Source organism: Macrobrachium rosenbergii, chromosome 50, assembly GCF_040412425.1.
Source record: "Macrobrachium rosenbergii isolate ZJJX-2024 chromosome 50, ASM4041242v1, whole genome shotgun sequence".
NCBI lineage: Eukaryota > Metazoa > Arthropoda > Malacostraca > Decapoda > Palaemonidae > Macrobrachium > Macrobrachium rosenbergii.
The window spans coordinates 16,055,001-16,073,681 of NC_089790.1; the positions used below are offsets into that span (position 1 = coordinate 16,055,001).

Consider the following 18,681-nt stretch of genomic DNA (forward strand, 5'->3'; position numbering starts at 1 on the left):
TATATACGACGATGGAAATAATATCTTTATAATCAGGACATCCAATGTAAAATTTCTCCTTCCTTCTCTTTTAATAAAAATGCTAACTTGATGTGTTCATTTAGTTTATTTATGTTTTCTAAGGGTTGTGAAAATCTAATACAAAAAATGGCTTGTAAATGGGATCAAGATTTCATCAACGTATCTTACCCATCTTTTGAAATGGCAAAGAACTTAAATATCGTAAAATGGGTAAGATACGTGGATAACATCTTGATCATTTACAAGGGGAGAAAGGAAGATCTACACAAGTTTTTAGAAAACATAAATAAACTAAATGAACACATCAAGTTCACATTAGAAGAAGAGAAGGAAGGAGAAATTCCTTTCTTGGATGTCCTGGTCAAGAGGGTAGGGGAGAATTTAAAATTCAAGGTATATAGGAAGAAGACACACACCAATTCATACATACATAGGTTCTCCAGTCATAGGAAAGAAATAAAAATAGGATTAATGACAGGGTTGGCCATCAGGCTTATAGGATTTTGCAGTTGAATTTTTATTTGAAGAGTTGGATTACCTGAGGGGAGAGTTTTTAGGAGATTAGGCTACCCTAAGTATTGGTGGAGTGGGCACATATCAAAGCAAGGAAAACTATTTTGGGAGAGGGAAAGGATTGAAAAGGAACATTTGGTAGGAAAGAAAATAATTACAGTTCCGGACAACAACTCTATTGCACTTATCAACAGGAAGCTAAATAATTTCAAATTGATAGGCAGCTACAAAAACACCATTAGGAATAAAATAGTTAGAAACAAAAGTCTGTGTAGAAGGGGAAAGATTAGAGGGGGTTTTATGGCAGCGTGTCTAGACTGTGAAGAAGGGTACTATGGCGAAACTGGCAAATCATGTAAAGGCGAAGCAAACAACATCTGCAGAACATAAGGCATTATATATATATATTAATAAATATGTATATGATACTGTTTGTCCAAGAAAGATTTAATCTTTTATATATACATATATATATATATATATACATATATATATATATATATATATATATATATATATATATATATATATAAAGTCATACAGTAGTCAACACATAATCACGCGTGAAACAAATAAATTTCTGTATAAAGTCATCAGGATCATAAAGGCAAGTGTGTGTGTGTGTGTGTGTGTGTGTGTGTGTGTGTGTGTGTGTGTGTGTGTGTGTGTGTGTGTGTGTGTGTGTGTGTGTGTGTATACTCAGAATGTAAACATGCCACCGCGTACGAACGCATTCATGCCAGACTTTTCATACATGAAAATTTTAAAATTCGAATATATATCTGTTCACTACCAGCAACAGACAGTCCCACAAGTCATGAAGGTTTAGCCGGGGGGTTGAATTATTGCCATACATCATATTGAAACCCTTTCTATTACTCAATAAATCAACTGTAAGCTCCAATAACTCAAGGTGGCAAGAACACTCTCTCTCTCTCTCTCTCTCTCTCTCTCTCTCTCTCTCTCTCTCTCTCTCTGTGTGTGTTTGGGTGTAGGCGCTCTCAATACTGATGTTATTACCTAGTCTAGACATGACCACTCATATATATATATATATATATATATATATATATATATATATATATATATATATATATATATATATATATATATATATATATATATATATATATATATATTCAGTATGTCAATTATAAATGAATGTATTAAGCTTCAAATACAAAAATTATATGTAACTATATATATACATATATATATATATATATATATATATATATATATATATATATATATATATATATATATATATATATATATATATATATATATATATATATATATATGTAATTATCTTGAGAATAACCTCGGATACATGGTAAATGACTTCAGGCATTATTATTATTATTATTATTATTATTATTATTATTATTATTATTATTATTATTCAGGAGATGAACCCTATTCATATAGAACAAGCCCACCACAGGGGCCAATGACTTGAAATTCAAGCTTCCAAAGAATATGATGTTCATTTGAAAGAAGTAACAGAAGGTAATATGAAATATAGAAAGAAGAGAACAGTTAATAAAAAATAAAAAAATTAATTAATCAATAAATAAACACGTAAAAATTTAAGTAAAGCTATTTAAAATACACTGGGAATTTTTTTTTATAGTAATGCATAGTATCTTCGCCCGAACTTTTCCTTATAAAATAATGAAATAAATTAAATTAATAAATAAATAGAGAGACTAAACAAATTAAATACATAAACAGATCAGAATATAAGTAAAAATGATTTAAAATGCAAGTGGAATTTCTCTATGGCACTAACTTATTGCAATCTCCGCCTGAACTTTCGAGGTTCCAATCTCACGACATCCTCAGGGAGACTGTACCCCATTTACGGACCCCACATGCCAACACTAACTATCTGTACCACAATTACCGATCCCAGATGCCAACACTAACTATCTGTACCCCAATAACCGACCCCAGATGCCAACACTAACTATCTGTACCCCAATTACCGACCCCAGATGCCAACACTAACTACCTGTACCCCAATTACCGACCCCAGATGCCAACACTAACTATCACAGTACCCCAATAACCGACCCCAGATGCCAACACTAACTATCTGTATCCCAATAATCGACCCTAGATGCCAACACAAACTATCACAGTACCCCCTTACCGTGAACTATGATCCGGGCAGTGTTGGAAGTGGCGGTGGCAGCAGTTAGGGTATGAAGTACCCGGCATTTGTAGGTGGCATACGAATCAGCAGCTTCTACGTCGTGGACGAGAAGGCGCCCATCCATGAGCGATTGGTATTTCCCGTCTGGAAAAAAACAGGAAAAAAGATATATATTAGTAAAATTCACGTGTGTTTACGAGAGATGGAGGAATGGGTATAATGTATGGATGTAATGTTTCTTTCGGTGTGATGTAAAAGGGTAAGGTGCCTTATGGTAATAATAATAATAATAATAATAATAATAATTTACATCTTGTTGACATTTTGTTGATATATATATATATATATATATATATATATATATATATATATATATATATATATATATATATATATATATATATATATATATATGTACATATAAATACTGGTAAACCCAGATCGGCGATTACAAGCAAAGTTGGTTCTGCTCACTGCCTGGATAGGTGACCAGCAAGAATCTTGCACACCGTCGACACACAAACACTTACGCAACTGCGGGGCGTGGCGTAAGGCTAGCAACCTCACACCAGCAATTTTTGTGGAAACCGAAAGGCTTATGGTAAAAATAAATTAATTAACTAATTAATAAGCAAGTAAATAAATAAGTTATTAAATAAATAAGTAAACAGATAAATAAAAATAAATCACGTCAAGCTCAGTATTAATATGATCTCATTTTTATTAATTTATCTAGAATATGTTAAAAAGAGTTCTCAGTCTTTTACTGGATTATATGACAGATTAACCGGAAGCTACACTGCTTTTCCGCTTATGAAATAAAGTGACTGTAATACTTTTCAAACTGAAACAAATATTCCAGCTGAGGGAAAATGAAACTCTTGCCGTCTCATTACAATACAGAAATATGGAAATGAATTTACTTCTTTCCATAATACAGAAAGCGTAATTCATGGCAATTATCATTATACAGACGATTAAAATGTGATGACGAGTTGTTGACAATTCTCTCTCTCTTTTTTTTTTAAATCGTTCCTTTGCATTTTAGAGGACACCACTACCTTCAGTAAAGATTTAAATCGTTGTAAAATGAAATCAAATAAAATACAATATATTTTTAGCATGCAAAATATCTTCAGGGGGCGAACATAAATGTTAAGATCTTTCTCACAATCTGAGAAAACCAATTTTGCATTTCTGTGAGAATGTCACATAGAAAAAACACAAGGTAAATTTTCGCATTCAAACAAACTCACCGGGTAAATCGTTATTTCAATTCCGTTCGTCGCTGTAAAAAGCGAAAAGATATACATTCTATACATCAATATTTAGTGCCACGTACTGCACTTGTGCTTCAGGATATAAGCTATTCATGTACTGTGTTCTCAATATCTTTTGGTTTTGATGTACGTACTGCTTTCAATCAATACGCGCCCCGTTGCATGTGGCTGTTGGCAGCAGGTAGGTAGCAAGTTACTCTTTCCAAGCCTCTTATGAGAGATTTATCAATCCGCTTGGGACTACGTGGAAATATGACCAAGTGTCAATACACCAGTTCTACAGCTGTGCAGTTCTACAGTTGGATCTTTCCTAGATAGTGACCCCCCAACGAAGTTCGGGGGTCGTTATCTAGGCCTAATTATTGGGGCTTATCATCTTTATGATATTTACAGTCTTTTGTTTATGTTTTTGCGGTAATCTCCAACGGGCTTGTACTAAACATGCCGCAAAGGTGGATACATACCTTAGGGGTCACTATCTAAGCAAGATCCCTACAGTTTGTATTCATTCTTTTGAGCTGTAGAATATCATCCTTTATTCATGCTGGAAGCTGTGTGCTCAATAGCCCTCCGTTTCAATTTATCTAAGTCATTATTTAGTCAATATTCTTAATACTTGGGCGATGCGTTATATTTTTGTATTAATTGCTTTATCGTGAACACAACAACCTTGTTTTGATAACTTCTACCAAATTACTCGCTTCATATACCTACAAAAAAGGGCTCACCAGTAGTGCATCAAACCTCCACCACAAACTCGTTCCCCAATCACCTCTATCTTGCCTCAACTCCGAATTTTACACTAATTTCAACGACGAATCTTCCTTCATTCTTCCCACATGACCAGACCCACCTCAAGCCACTCTTATTCATTTACTCTTTCAGCTTTACTCTTGCTCACATTTACTCTCAATTTCCTCCTCTTGACAATAATATATATACATATGTATGTGTGTATACATACATACATATATATACAATGTATATGTAAATATATATATATATATATATATATATATATATATATATATATATATATATATATATTATATATATAAAAGGAATATATTAACATCAAGTAACCTATTTCCTCTCTGCGTGTGTAATTCCATACTAAAACAGAAAGCAATAGAGAGAGAGAGAGAGAGAGAGAGAGAGAGAGAGAGAGAGAGAGAGAGAGAGAGAGAGAGAGAGAGAGAGAGAGAGAGAGTAACTTTTGGACTGGTCGAACAAGCTTACCAATCAGTTGTGGAAAGTTGCTGCGTGTAGTGTGTAATTTACTAATTATCGTTCGCACAACTTCTGAAGCTTTTTTTTATCTTCCTCTCTCTCGCTTTGAGTCCAGTCTTTCCGCTATGTCTTGTCTCTCTCTATTTATTATTATTATTATTATTATTAAATAAAAAAATACTCGTAGTAGCATGAGTCTCGAAATGGAGTAAATCCACAGTTGTGTATATGTACATATAATTAAAAATAAATCTGTACAGGTTGATCTTTAAATATGTGTACATAAACATAATCGTGGATTTGTTTCTCCATTACCATTATCATTATTATTATTACTATTATTATTATTATTATTATTATTATTATTATTATTATTATTATTATTCAAAAGATGAACCCTATTCTTACGGAACAAGCTTCCGAAGAATATGGTGATCCTCTGAAAGAAGTAACAGAAGGTAACAAGAAAAGCAGAAAAATGAGATCAGATATTAGAAAAGGAAAAAAAAATTAATATCAATAAATAAATATACAAAAATTCCAGTGAAAAAAATAGATAAAAATATAAGTAAATTACTTCCTAATAAGTGATCTACAACACGAAAGGAAAAAAAAGTCTATCCATTACTCTCAGATTGATTTCACAGGCCATATACATATATATATATATATATATATATATATATATATATATATATATATATATATATATATATATATATATAAATGAAGTTCTGTAATATAATTTACTGTTCTCGGTGGCCACTCGATCACCTGGATTCAATTACCCTGACATTTATGATCTATCAATCATTCGTTTCCCCAAAGGAAGTTACTTCTGCATTCTTTTGCTTAATATTGAAGTACCTTTTATGACGTATTAAGACACTGGGTGTGACGCCTGCCGGAGAGAGAGAGAGAGAGAGAGGGAGAGAGAGAGAGATTATGAATGTATATTTCAGTATTCAAGTTGTCAAATATTTATGAGAGATGGAAGACTTGAGAGAGAGAGAGAGAGAGAGAGAGAGAGAGAGAGAGAGAGAGAGAGAGAGAGAGAGAGAGAGAGAGAGAGTACGAATGGATATCTCAGCATTCAAGCTGTCAAATATTTACGAGAGTTGGAAGGCTTAAAAGAGAGAGAAAGAGAGAGAGAGAGAGAGAGAGAGAGAGAGAGAGAGAGAGAGAGAGAGAGAGAGAGAAAATGTGTATCTCAGCATCCAGGTATTAATATAATCGTAATTAACTGAGTGAATAAATTTTCTCTCTTTGGTATTTCTTTATTTCAGACTCCAGTGATTGTTTCTCTCAGTAAAATATATATACAAATGATGATAATCAGTTGTTAGTCGACTATTATAGATCGAATTTTGGTGGAAATAGGCATGAGAAAAACAGCTTACTTCATAATCTCTCTCTCTTTTAAGTCAGTTCTTCATTGGGAGGGTGGGTAAAGCTCTCGGCTAGCACGCTGTTGGCACAGCGTTCGACTCTCCGACCGCCAATGAAGAATTAGAGGAATTTATTTCTGGCGATAGAAATTCATTTCCCGTCATAATGTGGTTCGGATTCCACACAAAGCTGTAGGTCCCGTTGCTAGTAACCAGTTGGTTCTTAGCCACGTAAAATAAATCTAATCCTTCGGCCCAGCCCTCGGAGAGCTGTTAATCAGCTCAGTGGTCTGGTTAAACTAAAGTATACGAGTACTTAACTTTTTCTCTCTTAAGTCTTTCAACTCTCATAAATTTTTGAGATCTTGAATATATAGTATATATATATATATATATATATATATATATATATATATATATATATATATATATATATATATATATATATATATATATATATATATATATATATATATATATATATGTAGAATCTACTGGTCACTTTTATAGACCCATATGTAATTCTAATAGCCACAATGCCCTCTTAACTTCTCGAATTCTTTCGCGCTTTTTTGATATGCTTGTAACTACGAATTGACATCCAAACACAAGAAACTGAAGAGACTTGTGATTTGCCGGTCGCAGGAGACGAACCCGGGTCACCTTAACCACAAGGAGGTCACGTTGCCGACCTGGTTAAGGTGACCCGGGTTCGTCTCCTGCGACCGGCAAATCACAAGTCTCTTCAATTTTTGTGTTTGGATGTCACTTTCAGTTACAAGCATATCCAAAAAGCGAAGAATTCGAGAAGTTAAGAGGCATTGAATATTAGAATTACATATATATATATATATATATATATATATATATATATATATATATATATATATATATATATATATATACACATATATATATATATATATATATATATATATATATATATATATATATATATATATATTTATATAGATTTGTATTTATATACATATTGTGTATATATATATATATATATATATATATATATATATATATATATATATATAGATTTACATTGATATATATTATATATATATATATATATATATATATATATATATATATATATATATCACATACATATATTATACGTACATATGTATTACACGCTTAAAGATGAGACCAAACCACTGTACCAAAAATAATACAACGAATTACTCTCGACAGCTGAAAGAATAACAAGCAAAGCATTGTCGTAAACAACGTAATTTGTTTGTCGAATACGCAACAAACACAAGCTCAACTAATGCTTTTGCAATTGCAGATCAACCAATTTGTGTCATTCCGGTCTTCAAACGACCTGTGCGAAAATAAGAAATATAAGAGAATTTCAAAGAGTGGGGATTAGTGTGCCAGAAATTTTTAACAGCAATTTATACAAGGACAGATATCAGTTACCTGAGAAGGTAGGATGTGCAATTGACGTCTGTGCGAAACAAATTCATATTTTGCAGACAAATAAATAAATGGGAATGTATTTCTAAAAGGGCCATTATTTAAAAATTATAAATATATATATATATGTACATACATATATAATATATACATATATATATATATATATATATATATATATATATATATATATATATATATATATATATATATATATATATATATATATATATATATATATATTTATAATTTTTAAATAATGGGCCGTTTAGAAATACATTCCCAATTATTTATCTGTTTGCAAAAAATATATATGTATATATATATATATATATATATATATATATATATATATATATACATAAATAAATCCATATATATGTATATATATGTATAATATATATATATATATATATATATATATATATATATATATATATATATATATATATATATATATATATAATTTTGTCACAGTATTGTGATAATGATTGTGTATAAACAAAGGACTGTACAGTACAGGTAATAAAGTAAGCATTCAAACACGTGAAAAACATTTTTTTTCAAGTGGATAATGAAAATGAAAAAAAACTGCATTATTAGGGTGACATGAATATTATAAACAAGTAAAGATACATAAAGCTCAGTCACTAGGCAAACAGTATTAAAAAAAGGCAAACAGTATAAAAAATAAATTTAATTACTATCCATAAATACAGTACATACATCTATACAACAGAATTGCTTTTCATACATACATACATACATACAAGTGTTTCACCTGAAAGGAATCAAGTAAAAGATTAGAAAAAACGAAAAGACATTAAAGAAAAAAATACGACGCCAGCAAGAGAATAGAGACTCTTTCGTACGATACACAATAAAAAAAATTAAAGGTAGTCGTCCCTCTGGCAAGCAAGGGAGGTGCCTACGTCCCGAAGCATACGAAAAAAAACATTCTTCCACATTCAACCGATCTCTCTCTCTCTCTCTCTCTCTCTCTCTCTTTCTTTCTCTCCTTCCATTTCGTTCTCTCTTTTTTATTCTATTTATTTAGCATTAGTTCCTTATCTCGTTCGAGAGCAGAAAGGACCGAGGATTTTTGGGAGTGTCCCGTCTAGAAAGTGACGGAAAGTTATTCGTTTAATTCCTCGGTGACAAATCTTTCATTTGTCATAAAGGTAAGTATCTGATCATTACGTTAAATTAACATATAATATATATATATATATATATATATATGTATGTATGTATACATACATACATATGTATATATATGTATATATATGTATGTATAAATATATACATATATATATATATAAACATATATGTACATATATATATATATATATATATATATATATATATATATATATATGTATATATATATGTGTATGTGTGTGTATATATATATATATATATATATATATATATATATATATATATATATATATATATATATATATATATATATATATATATATATATATATATATATTATAAATAAAACAAACTTTGTAAACGTTTGCTACGACCAACTAACAGATTTTTTTCCTGTTGTACAAGGCACCGGATTCGACTCACGCAAATTTATTCATCGACATAATGTCCCTTTTATTTTTCATCTACTTAACAATGACCGTGCTATTTAACCCCTTGTTTCTTATACTGTGTTAATTAATTTAACAAGTCCCCGCGCTACCAAGACTTTAACCAAGGTAACAGATAGTTTATGATAATTTATGATAGTAAGCGCTTGTATTAATCCTGATCATTGTAATGAATTTATTCCTCACACCGTTGGACTGTTCCAAAGCCCAGCGGTGTGAGGGATAAAAGACCTCTGGGACTTCTCAGTTCCAGAGGTCCTTTATTCCTCACACCGTTGCACTGTGGAACAGTCTCCCTGAGATTGTCGTGCAATTGGAACTTGAAAAGTTTCAGCGAAGATGCAGCGCACTACATAATACTATTCTCCTGGAATTTTAGTACATTTCTATGTAATTATTACTTTCTTTTTTTCTTTTTTAATGAGATCGCTTCTTTCTGTATTTCCCTTTGCCTTCTCTTACTTTTCCCAAATGGACACCATCATATTATTCTTTGGAAGTTCGGATTTCAAGTCAACGTCCCCTGTGGTGGGCTTGTTCCATAAGAATAGGGCTCATCTTCTGAATAATAATAATAATAATAATAATAATAATAATAATAATAATAATAATAATAATAATAATAATAATAATACACCATATTCCTTAGAAGCTTGAATTTCAAGTCAATGGCCCCTGTGGTGGGATTGTTCCATAAGAATAGGGCTTATCTTCTGAATAATAATAATAATAATATAATAATAATAATAATAATAATAATAATAATAATAATAATAATAATAATAAACCATATTTCCTTGGAAGCTTGAATTTCAAGTCAATGGCCCCTGTGGTGGGATTGTTCCATAAGAATAGGGCTTATCTTCTGAATAATAATAATAATAATAATAATAATAATAATAATAATAATAATAATAATAATAATAATAATAAACCATATTTCCTTGGAAGCTTGAATTTCAAGTCAATGGCCCCTATGGTGGGATTGTACCACATGAATAGAGTTCGTCTTTTGAAAAATATTAATAACCATCTTTTACATGATATGCATATGTAAAATTACATCTAATGTATATGGCTTACAGCTTGAAAAAAAAAGGATTAAATTCAATTCAATAATTACGTTTCAATACCAGCAAAGACATAATCCTTCTTTTCAGTCATTTACTCCGAAAGACTTTCCAAGTCAAATGTTTCTTTTGAAGCGATCTGTAAGCGGCCACCTGTTCCACTTCCGGGTAATTTATATCTCGTCACGTGACCAAGCTTCCGGAAACCTGATGTGTCGGCTGTGATTGATGATGTATCATGTGTGACGCCGGCCGTTGGTTTAGCGCACTTGACGTCGCCGCGCTGGTGACAAATTGCATTTCGGGGACGTCTGCTGGTTAATCTCGCGTGATAAATCTAGGGGTAAATCATTAACAGATCTAATGATTTATTAACAAGTCTGGGAATAAATTGTTCTGCCGAGTTGTTCCTTTTGTTTTTCATGTCTGATTTTATGTCATTTCAAGTAATTTGTAGAAGTGGTTTGTAGAGTAAATTGTGATAAAAAAAACATGTCTGAGAATAAAAAATTGTTAACAAATCTAATAACTTATTAACACCTCTGGGATGAAATATTCTTGTTAAATCATCACCTTTGTTTCTCGCATCTGAATTCCATTAATTTCAAGTAATTTGTAGAGTAAATTGTGACCTATAAAACTAAACAATACATCTAGGGATAAATTATCAACAAGTTTTTGATTAAATTACCTTATTACATTTTCACTTTTGTTTTCCGTATCAGCATTCCAGTAATTTCAAGTAACTTGTAGAGTAAATTGTGATTTAAGAAAACAGAATAGTAAATCTAGGGATAAATCATCAACATACCCAATAATTTATTAACATGCCCGGGATTAAATTATTCTATTACGTTATGCCTTTTTTTTCTCGTAACTGAATTCAAGTAATTTCGAGTAATTTGCAGAGTAAATTGTGATTTAAAATAAACTGTTTTACTGAGTTATCCACTTTGTATCTTGTATCTGAATTCAAGTAATTTACAAAATTATCTATTAATAATACGATCGTCTACGAAACTGAAATGAATTAGACCCAAGACCAAGCGCTGGAACCTATGAGGTCATTCAAGGCTGAAAGGGAAATTGGGAGTAAAAAAGGTTTGCGATGTGTAACAGGAGGAAAACCTCCCAGTTGCACTATGAAACAATTGTTAAGAGAGGGTTGAAGAAAGTAAGATGGATGAAAGAGAATACGGATGGAGGTATAGTAAAAGGAATGAAAGGGGTTGCAGCTAGGGACAGAAGTCATCTTTATTAAAGCTGGTACCATCTTGAATTTAGTGACCAGTGCTTTTTTTCAATTCTCACTTCTGGCAGCTGGTGATTTACTGCTGAGGTATAGTGATTTATAACCCAAAAGTGGTGATTAATGTTCGACAATGTTTCAAAGAATGAATTTTAAGCAGCCTTCGAGTTTTTATGATTTACGAGTACATTATATTTCCTGATTAATTAATTCTGTAACTTGATATATTCTGGGCAAACGACCAGTCTCTTGAAAACCGAATTTAAAGAGCATTTAGATAACATAGCCAAAAAAAACAATAACAAATATCAATAACAGAATACAGTACTACAATCTATGGGGCTACGCCAAGAACGAATTTTATCCTATAACACAAAGGCATTCTTGCGTTATACGCGAGTCATAACATTACAGCGTTATGCAGAATTGGACAAACCCTGTGTCGCTAAAACTTATGAGTTTCTGTTTGGAAGGCAAAATCGGCTGTCGGCTGTAAACTCAAGAGAATCGGGTAAAGCTTTTTTATGCGAAGTTTAATGTTTATATAATGTCTCTGGGGAATGTGGCTGTGATTGAATTTTTCTTTTTGTTAACAGGTTACCACATAGTTCTTTCACGGCCTGGGTTTGTCACTAAATTAATGGAATACTGTGATTCGTTGGTTTATACATAGATTTACATAAACACAAACACTCACACAACACACACACACACACACACACACATATATATATATATGGTTGTATAAACTGTCGACCTATCTGTTTACACATCACTGAAACAAAATTAACCGCTGTACTCATTACTCCCACAGATGATAATTTTTTCTAATGTCCTTGAAGACCTAACTTTGCATTCTGAATTACTTCTCCGGGGAAAATAAAATAAAAATATCTTCTAAACCTCTGTATTATTGTTTTCCCATTGCCCAATTACAATCCTCCCAAGGAGACCACAAAGCTACGTAAAATCTAAAGTTCTAAACTTTCCTTCCAGTCCTCACTCGTGTAATTAGAAAACGTGCGAGATAATTGGGAAAACTGAACCTTTCACTTAGTTAAGTTCTTTTGGTTAAGCTGAAGTTGTCCATACTTTTTCCTGAGGTCACTTCGATTCCAGTGTAAAGCTGTGATAGATGACTTTGAAAAGGGGGTTGCATAATGCTTCGAAGTCATTCGAATACAGCCTACAAATATGAGAATATTTCCACACTTTTAAATAATGACATACAAATCCGAGAATACTTTCACACTTTTAAATAATCAAATGCAAATCTCAGAATAATTCCACACTTTTAAATAATAACTTACAAGTCTGAAAATACTTCCACACTTTTAAATAACTTACAAATCTAAGAATACTTTCACACTTTTTAAACAATAACCTACAAATCTGAGGATATTTCCACACTCTTAAGTAATAATCTACAAATACGCGTATACTTCCACATTTTTAATAATAACCTACCAATCTGAGAACACTTCCACACTTCTAAATGATGAATATTCATACTAAGGAAATTAACTCGGCCAACATTCTGGCTTTTAAGGTGGGATGGTATGGAATGTCCCAAAAAACTACCGATACAGACCCTGAACGCTGCATCAGCTTCTGCAGCAGCAGCAGCAGCAACAGCTGAATCTGAAGCCGAGACTGAAGCACCACTCGGAGGCAACAAGCAACTCGAGAGAGAGAGAGAGAGAGAGAAACTTAAACCGAAGAATTACTTTCTGAAGAGTGGATGGAGGCTGGTGGCCCTTGAAGTTGGCTCTCTGCTGAAGAAGAAGAGCACCTCCCCCAACAATCTGAAGAGCAGGAGAAAAGCTGATTCTGCTGCTGCCGAGAGAACCTGACTCTCACATCGCAAACTTTCCCATCAGCCTCATAGCAGAATGTCATTGAGACCTACGCAAACAAGGGCGCCAATAACACTTGATGACTCCGGAGTGGGAGTGCAGAAAGCCTTTCCAAACAGACGCTCCCGCCCAGAGGAGGGGAAGGGGCAGGGGAGGAGGGAGGGGGGAGGGAGGGCGTTTCCCATCTGGAAAAGGGTTGGAATGCTATCCCAAATGCAGAGAGAGAGAGAGAGAGAGAGAGAGAGAGAGAAATGGCCAATTTGCAAGGGTTAATTACAGAGATCATTAAATCTTGCTAGCATATCAGAATATATTTCAATTCTATTTTTTGTTGTTGTTTGGGAATTCATTTTCGACACATTCCAATTTATAAATAAATGGAAAAGAATATTCTGACTTCACTTTCACAAAATTTCACTTAATGAATCAATTTTAAAAAATATTGTTACTTTACTCCCTCTCTCTCTCTCTCAGCAAATAAGCGTTGTGGCTGGTACGAACCCGTGCAAAATACACATAAATTACACCTCAAATACACTTCTTATCGATAACCCGTTACTCTGACTCATGGGCAAAGAGTCACACATCGACAGGGCACTGTTATGACACCGAAAGAAATGCCCATAAAGGCATGTGCTTGAAGGAACCCCGTGCTTGAGGGATTTTTGACTGTCGCAGCTTCGTCCACTGACCGCAAATACCGCCGTAAAGAGAATCCAGGGATATATCCCAGATGTGACAGTTGTGTGCATTTGCACTTAGAGAGAGAGAGAGAGAGAGAGAGAGAGAGAGAGAGAGAGAGAGAGAGAGAGAGAGAGAGAGAGAGAGAGGTTAAAACAACCAATAAAACATTTCCCTGAAGACCTTAAATAAGAGAGAGAGAGAGGGGGGGGAGGAAAGAGAGTAAAATAACCAACAATACATTTCCCTGAAGAACTTGAGAGAGAGAGAGAGAGAGAGAGAGAGAGAGAGAGAGAGAGAGAGAGAGAGAGAGAAGAGAGGGTAATACATTTCCCTGAAGAACTTGAACGAGAGAGAGAGAGAGAGAGAGAGAGAGAGAGAGAGAGAGAGAGAGAGAGAGAGAGAGAGAGAGAGAGAGAGAGAGAGAGCCCAGATGTGACATTCATGTGCATTTTCACTTTAGGAAACACATTTCCAAAAAGAGAGAGAGAGAGAGAGAGAGAGAGAGAGAGAGAGAGAGAGAGAGAGGATTGGTAACGCCATCAACTTCAATCGGAAATTTCTGGCGCAGAAATCCTCACCACCTTAGTCCTTCTTACCACGGCAGGATAATGATGAAGGTAAAAATGAAAAAAAGGGCGATGGAATAAAAAAAAAAAAATTTGGAGCTCAAATGCATTAAGTCCAAGCAGAAGTGGACGGGTATGGAACCCGTATTATTTTTAATTCACGTTTTATACAAGGCCTTTCCAATCGGTACTATTGTTAGCTATTCCATGTACTGTATTTGTAGGGTACTCGTCTCTTATGAAAATATTCATATCTGTATTTATATAGAACACTGTCAGTTACTATTCAGAAAGTTAACCCTATTCATGTGGAACAAGCCCACCAAAGGTGGGGGCACGGACTTGAAATTCAAGTTTCCAAAGAATATAATAGTGTTCATAAGTTACAGACGACAATAGGAAATACAGAAAGAGGTGATCAGTAAGGAAAAAAAAGGATTAACAAATGAATAAATAAATAGATAAAAATTTGAGTAAGCTATTGCAGCAACCTTGGTATCTTAACACAGAAACCAAATTTACAGCAACAAACTTAGAGAACCCTAAAGCACATCTCTATGACAATTACTCTCATACTTAGTTACCTTTCACACATCTCATTATAGTTTATGAAACTATTCCAGTATCATGTGAATCTTTCTAAGAGGTAATACCTGCCTGACGCGTTGTGATGTCAATTTGAGCAGCCATCAATCAACGTCATTACCAAAAGCCATACATTCTTGCCTATGCTTAGAACATCTGTGGAATTCTTTGGAATTAGCTACGTATTAAATCTCGCCAGATATAAATCAAAGGTACATATACAACTTTTTTTTTTGTCGTATTTTAAATCTCCGGAAAAGTATAATGGGGGAAAACTCATTTCTCATAGATCTCCCCGGCATATTTTAAAAAGATTTATGACGTAGAGAGCGGAGGTATTTCGACAATTCGATCTGTACCCGAGTAATCGCCGTTTGTAAAACGTTATGGAGTCTAGAGTAGAAACTAGTTACATGTACAAATATATATATATATATATATATATATATATATATATATATATATATATATATATATATATATATATATTAATGTATGTATGTATATATGTGTATATATATATAAGTACATGTATATATAGAAACATATATGTAAATATATATATATATATATATATATATATATATATATATATATATATATATATATATATATATATATATATATATATATATATATATATATTTATATGATACTGCAGTATTCCGCTGTTACTACGGCCTCACTGCGGAAGTGCAAAATTTAATACACGTGTTATTGAATTCGGTATATCCGCGCTCGGTAGTATGCGAAGCGTTATTGCGTTTATTTTTTTATGGACTAACACGATTTTTGCACGAATTCCATTCATGGATTCCCTCCCCACCTATTTTGTTTGTGGTCCCTTTGGGGGGAGGAGACTCCATTAGTTATGAATGAATGGGAGGTCTAATGTAATATGGTACCCGGATGATGCAATGTTTATTTTCTCTCTCTCTCTCTCTCTCTCTCTCTCTCTCTCTCTCTCTCTCTCTCTCTCTCTCTCTCTCTCTGATATATATATATATATATATATATATATATATATATATATATATATATATATATATATATATATATATATATATATATATATATATATATATGAATTTAGGATTTTGTTCAATGATAAATTCTCTCTCTCTCTCTCTCTCTCTCTCTCTCTCTCTCTCTCTCTCTCTCTCTCTCTCTCTCTCTCTCTCTGATATATATATATATATATATATATATATATATATATATATATATATATATATATATATATATATATGAATTTAAGGATTTTGCTTGATAACAAATTATTCATCTCTCTCTCTCTCTCTCTCTCTCTCTCTCTCTCTCTCTCCCGATTCAAATCAAGGTCACACCTAACCAAGTTTAACAGAATAAAAAATATAACTCTACTGAACTTCAATCACAAGCCAAAACAAACAATAGATACTGCTTGTGTTTAATCCTAAAAACAAACAAACACAAACAAACCGGGATATGAAATAACTGTCAGCTTAGAGCACCAAACAGCCCGCACGTAAGTCAAATAAACAACAGCATTAGCGTTGGAGGAGGCCTTATGTCGAGGACTCACTAAGCTTCCGTGGGTCTCTCCCGATAATGCTAAGGAAACTTCTATCCCTTCAGGCTAAAGGATTTGGGTGACCGGGTGACAGAAATCTTCCGCGGAGAGAGAGAGAGAGAGAGAGAGAGAGAGAGAGAGAGAGAGAGAGAGAGAGAGAGAGAGAGAGGTCGACCTTAGCTTGTGTGGAAAGGTATCGAAGTCAAATACACACGAAAGGAATACTTAAGATATAAGTAAGAGTTTTCTTTTAAACACAGAGAGAGAGAGAGAGAGAGAGAGAGAGAGAGAGAGAGAGAGAGAGAGAGAGAGAGAGAGAGGTCGACCTTAGCTTGTCGAAAGGTATCGAAGTCAAATACACATGAAAGGAATACTTAAGATATAAGTAAGAGTTTTATTTTAAACACAGAGAGAGAGAGAGAGAGAGAGAGAGAGAGAGAGAGAGAGAGAGAGAGAGAGAGAGAGAGAGAGAGAGAGAGAGGGTCGGCCTCAGCTTAGCGTGTCGAAAGGTATCGAAGTCAAACACACGCGAAAGGAATACTCAAGATATAAGTAAAAGTTTTCTTTTAAACGCTGAGAGAGAGAGAGAGAGAGAGAGAGAGAGAGAGAGAGAGAGAGAGAGAGAGAGAGAGAGAGAGAGAGAGATCAACATAAAGGCATAATCCACAAATATAAGTCACACCTAACCAAATATATTACAAACAGTTAATTTTACACACACACACACACACACACACACACACACACACACAGAGAGAGAGAGAGAGAGAGAGAGAGAGAGAGAGAGAGAGAGAGGTCGACCTTAGCTTATCGAAAGGTATCGAGGCCAAACACACGGAAGGAATACTTAAGACATGCATAACAAAGTATTCTCTTAACCAATGAGAGAGAGAGAGAGAGAGAGAGAGAGAGAGAGAGAGAGAGAGAGAGAGAGAGAGAGAGAGAGAGAGAGAGTTTACCGATAAGAAGAATTCTGGGAGGAAAGAGCCGATAAGATAATGATCTGGCGAGGAATTAAAACGGGTCAATAAATGAAACGAGAGAGAGAGAGAGAGAGAGAGAGAGAGAGAGAGAGAGAGAGAGAGAGAGAGAGAGAGAGAGAGACGTCAAGCTAATGATCTGACGCTGAATAAAAAATCTGGTCAAGAAATAGAAGGAGAGAGAAGAGAGAGAGGGCGGGGGGACTTTCATCCCCGATTTTGAAATCCACCCACCTCCTGCCCAGCGTCAAACAACGCGGGGAAGAAAGCTTTTGCCGAAAGTTACTAAAGAACACTCTTCATTTTCGCCGAAAGTCCTTTGAGTAAATCCTGTACCATCCTTCCGCCTCTTAAGAACTTTGGGCACTAACATCATCTTTCCTAATTATCGTAAAGTCTCGAAGAGAGAGAAGAGAGAGAGAGAGAGAGAGAGAGAGAGAGAGAGAGAGAGAGAGAGAGAGAGAGAGAGAGTCATATTTCGAGAAAGCGATTCATTCGCAGC

At 33.6% G+C, this 18,681-nt stretch overlaps 1 protein-coding gene across 7 annotated transcripts in view; it reads right to left on the minus strand.

Moving 5' to 3' along the window:
• The window catches only part of LOC136832667 (cell adhesion molecule Dscam2-like), a 787,908-nt gene that overhangs the window by 305,949 nt on the left and 463,278 nt on the right, over window positions 1-18,681 (minus strand). For all 7 annotated transcript variants that reach the window (XM_067093969.1, XM_067093965.1, XM_067093968.1 and 4 more), the window contains exon 5: window positions 2,693-2,839. In XM_067093969.1, the coding sequence (XP_066950070.1) occupies window positions 2,693-2,839 (147 nt within the window). The remainder of the gene's footprint in view (window positions 1-2,692; window positions 2,840-18,681) is intronic.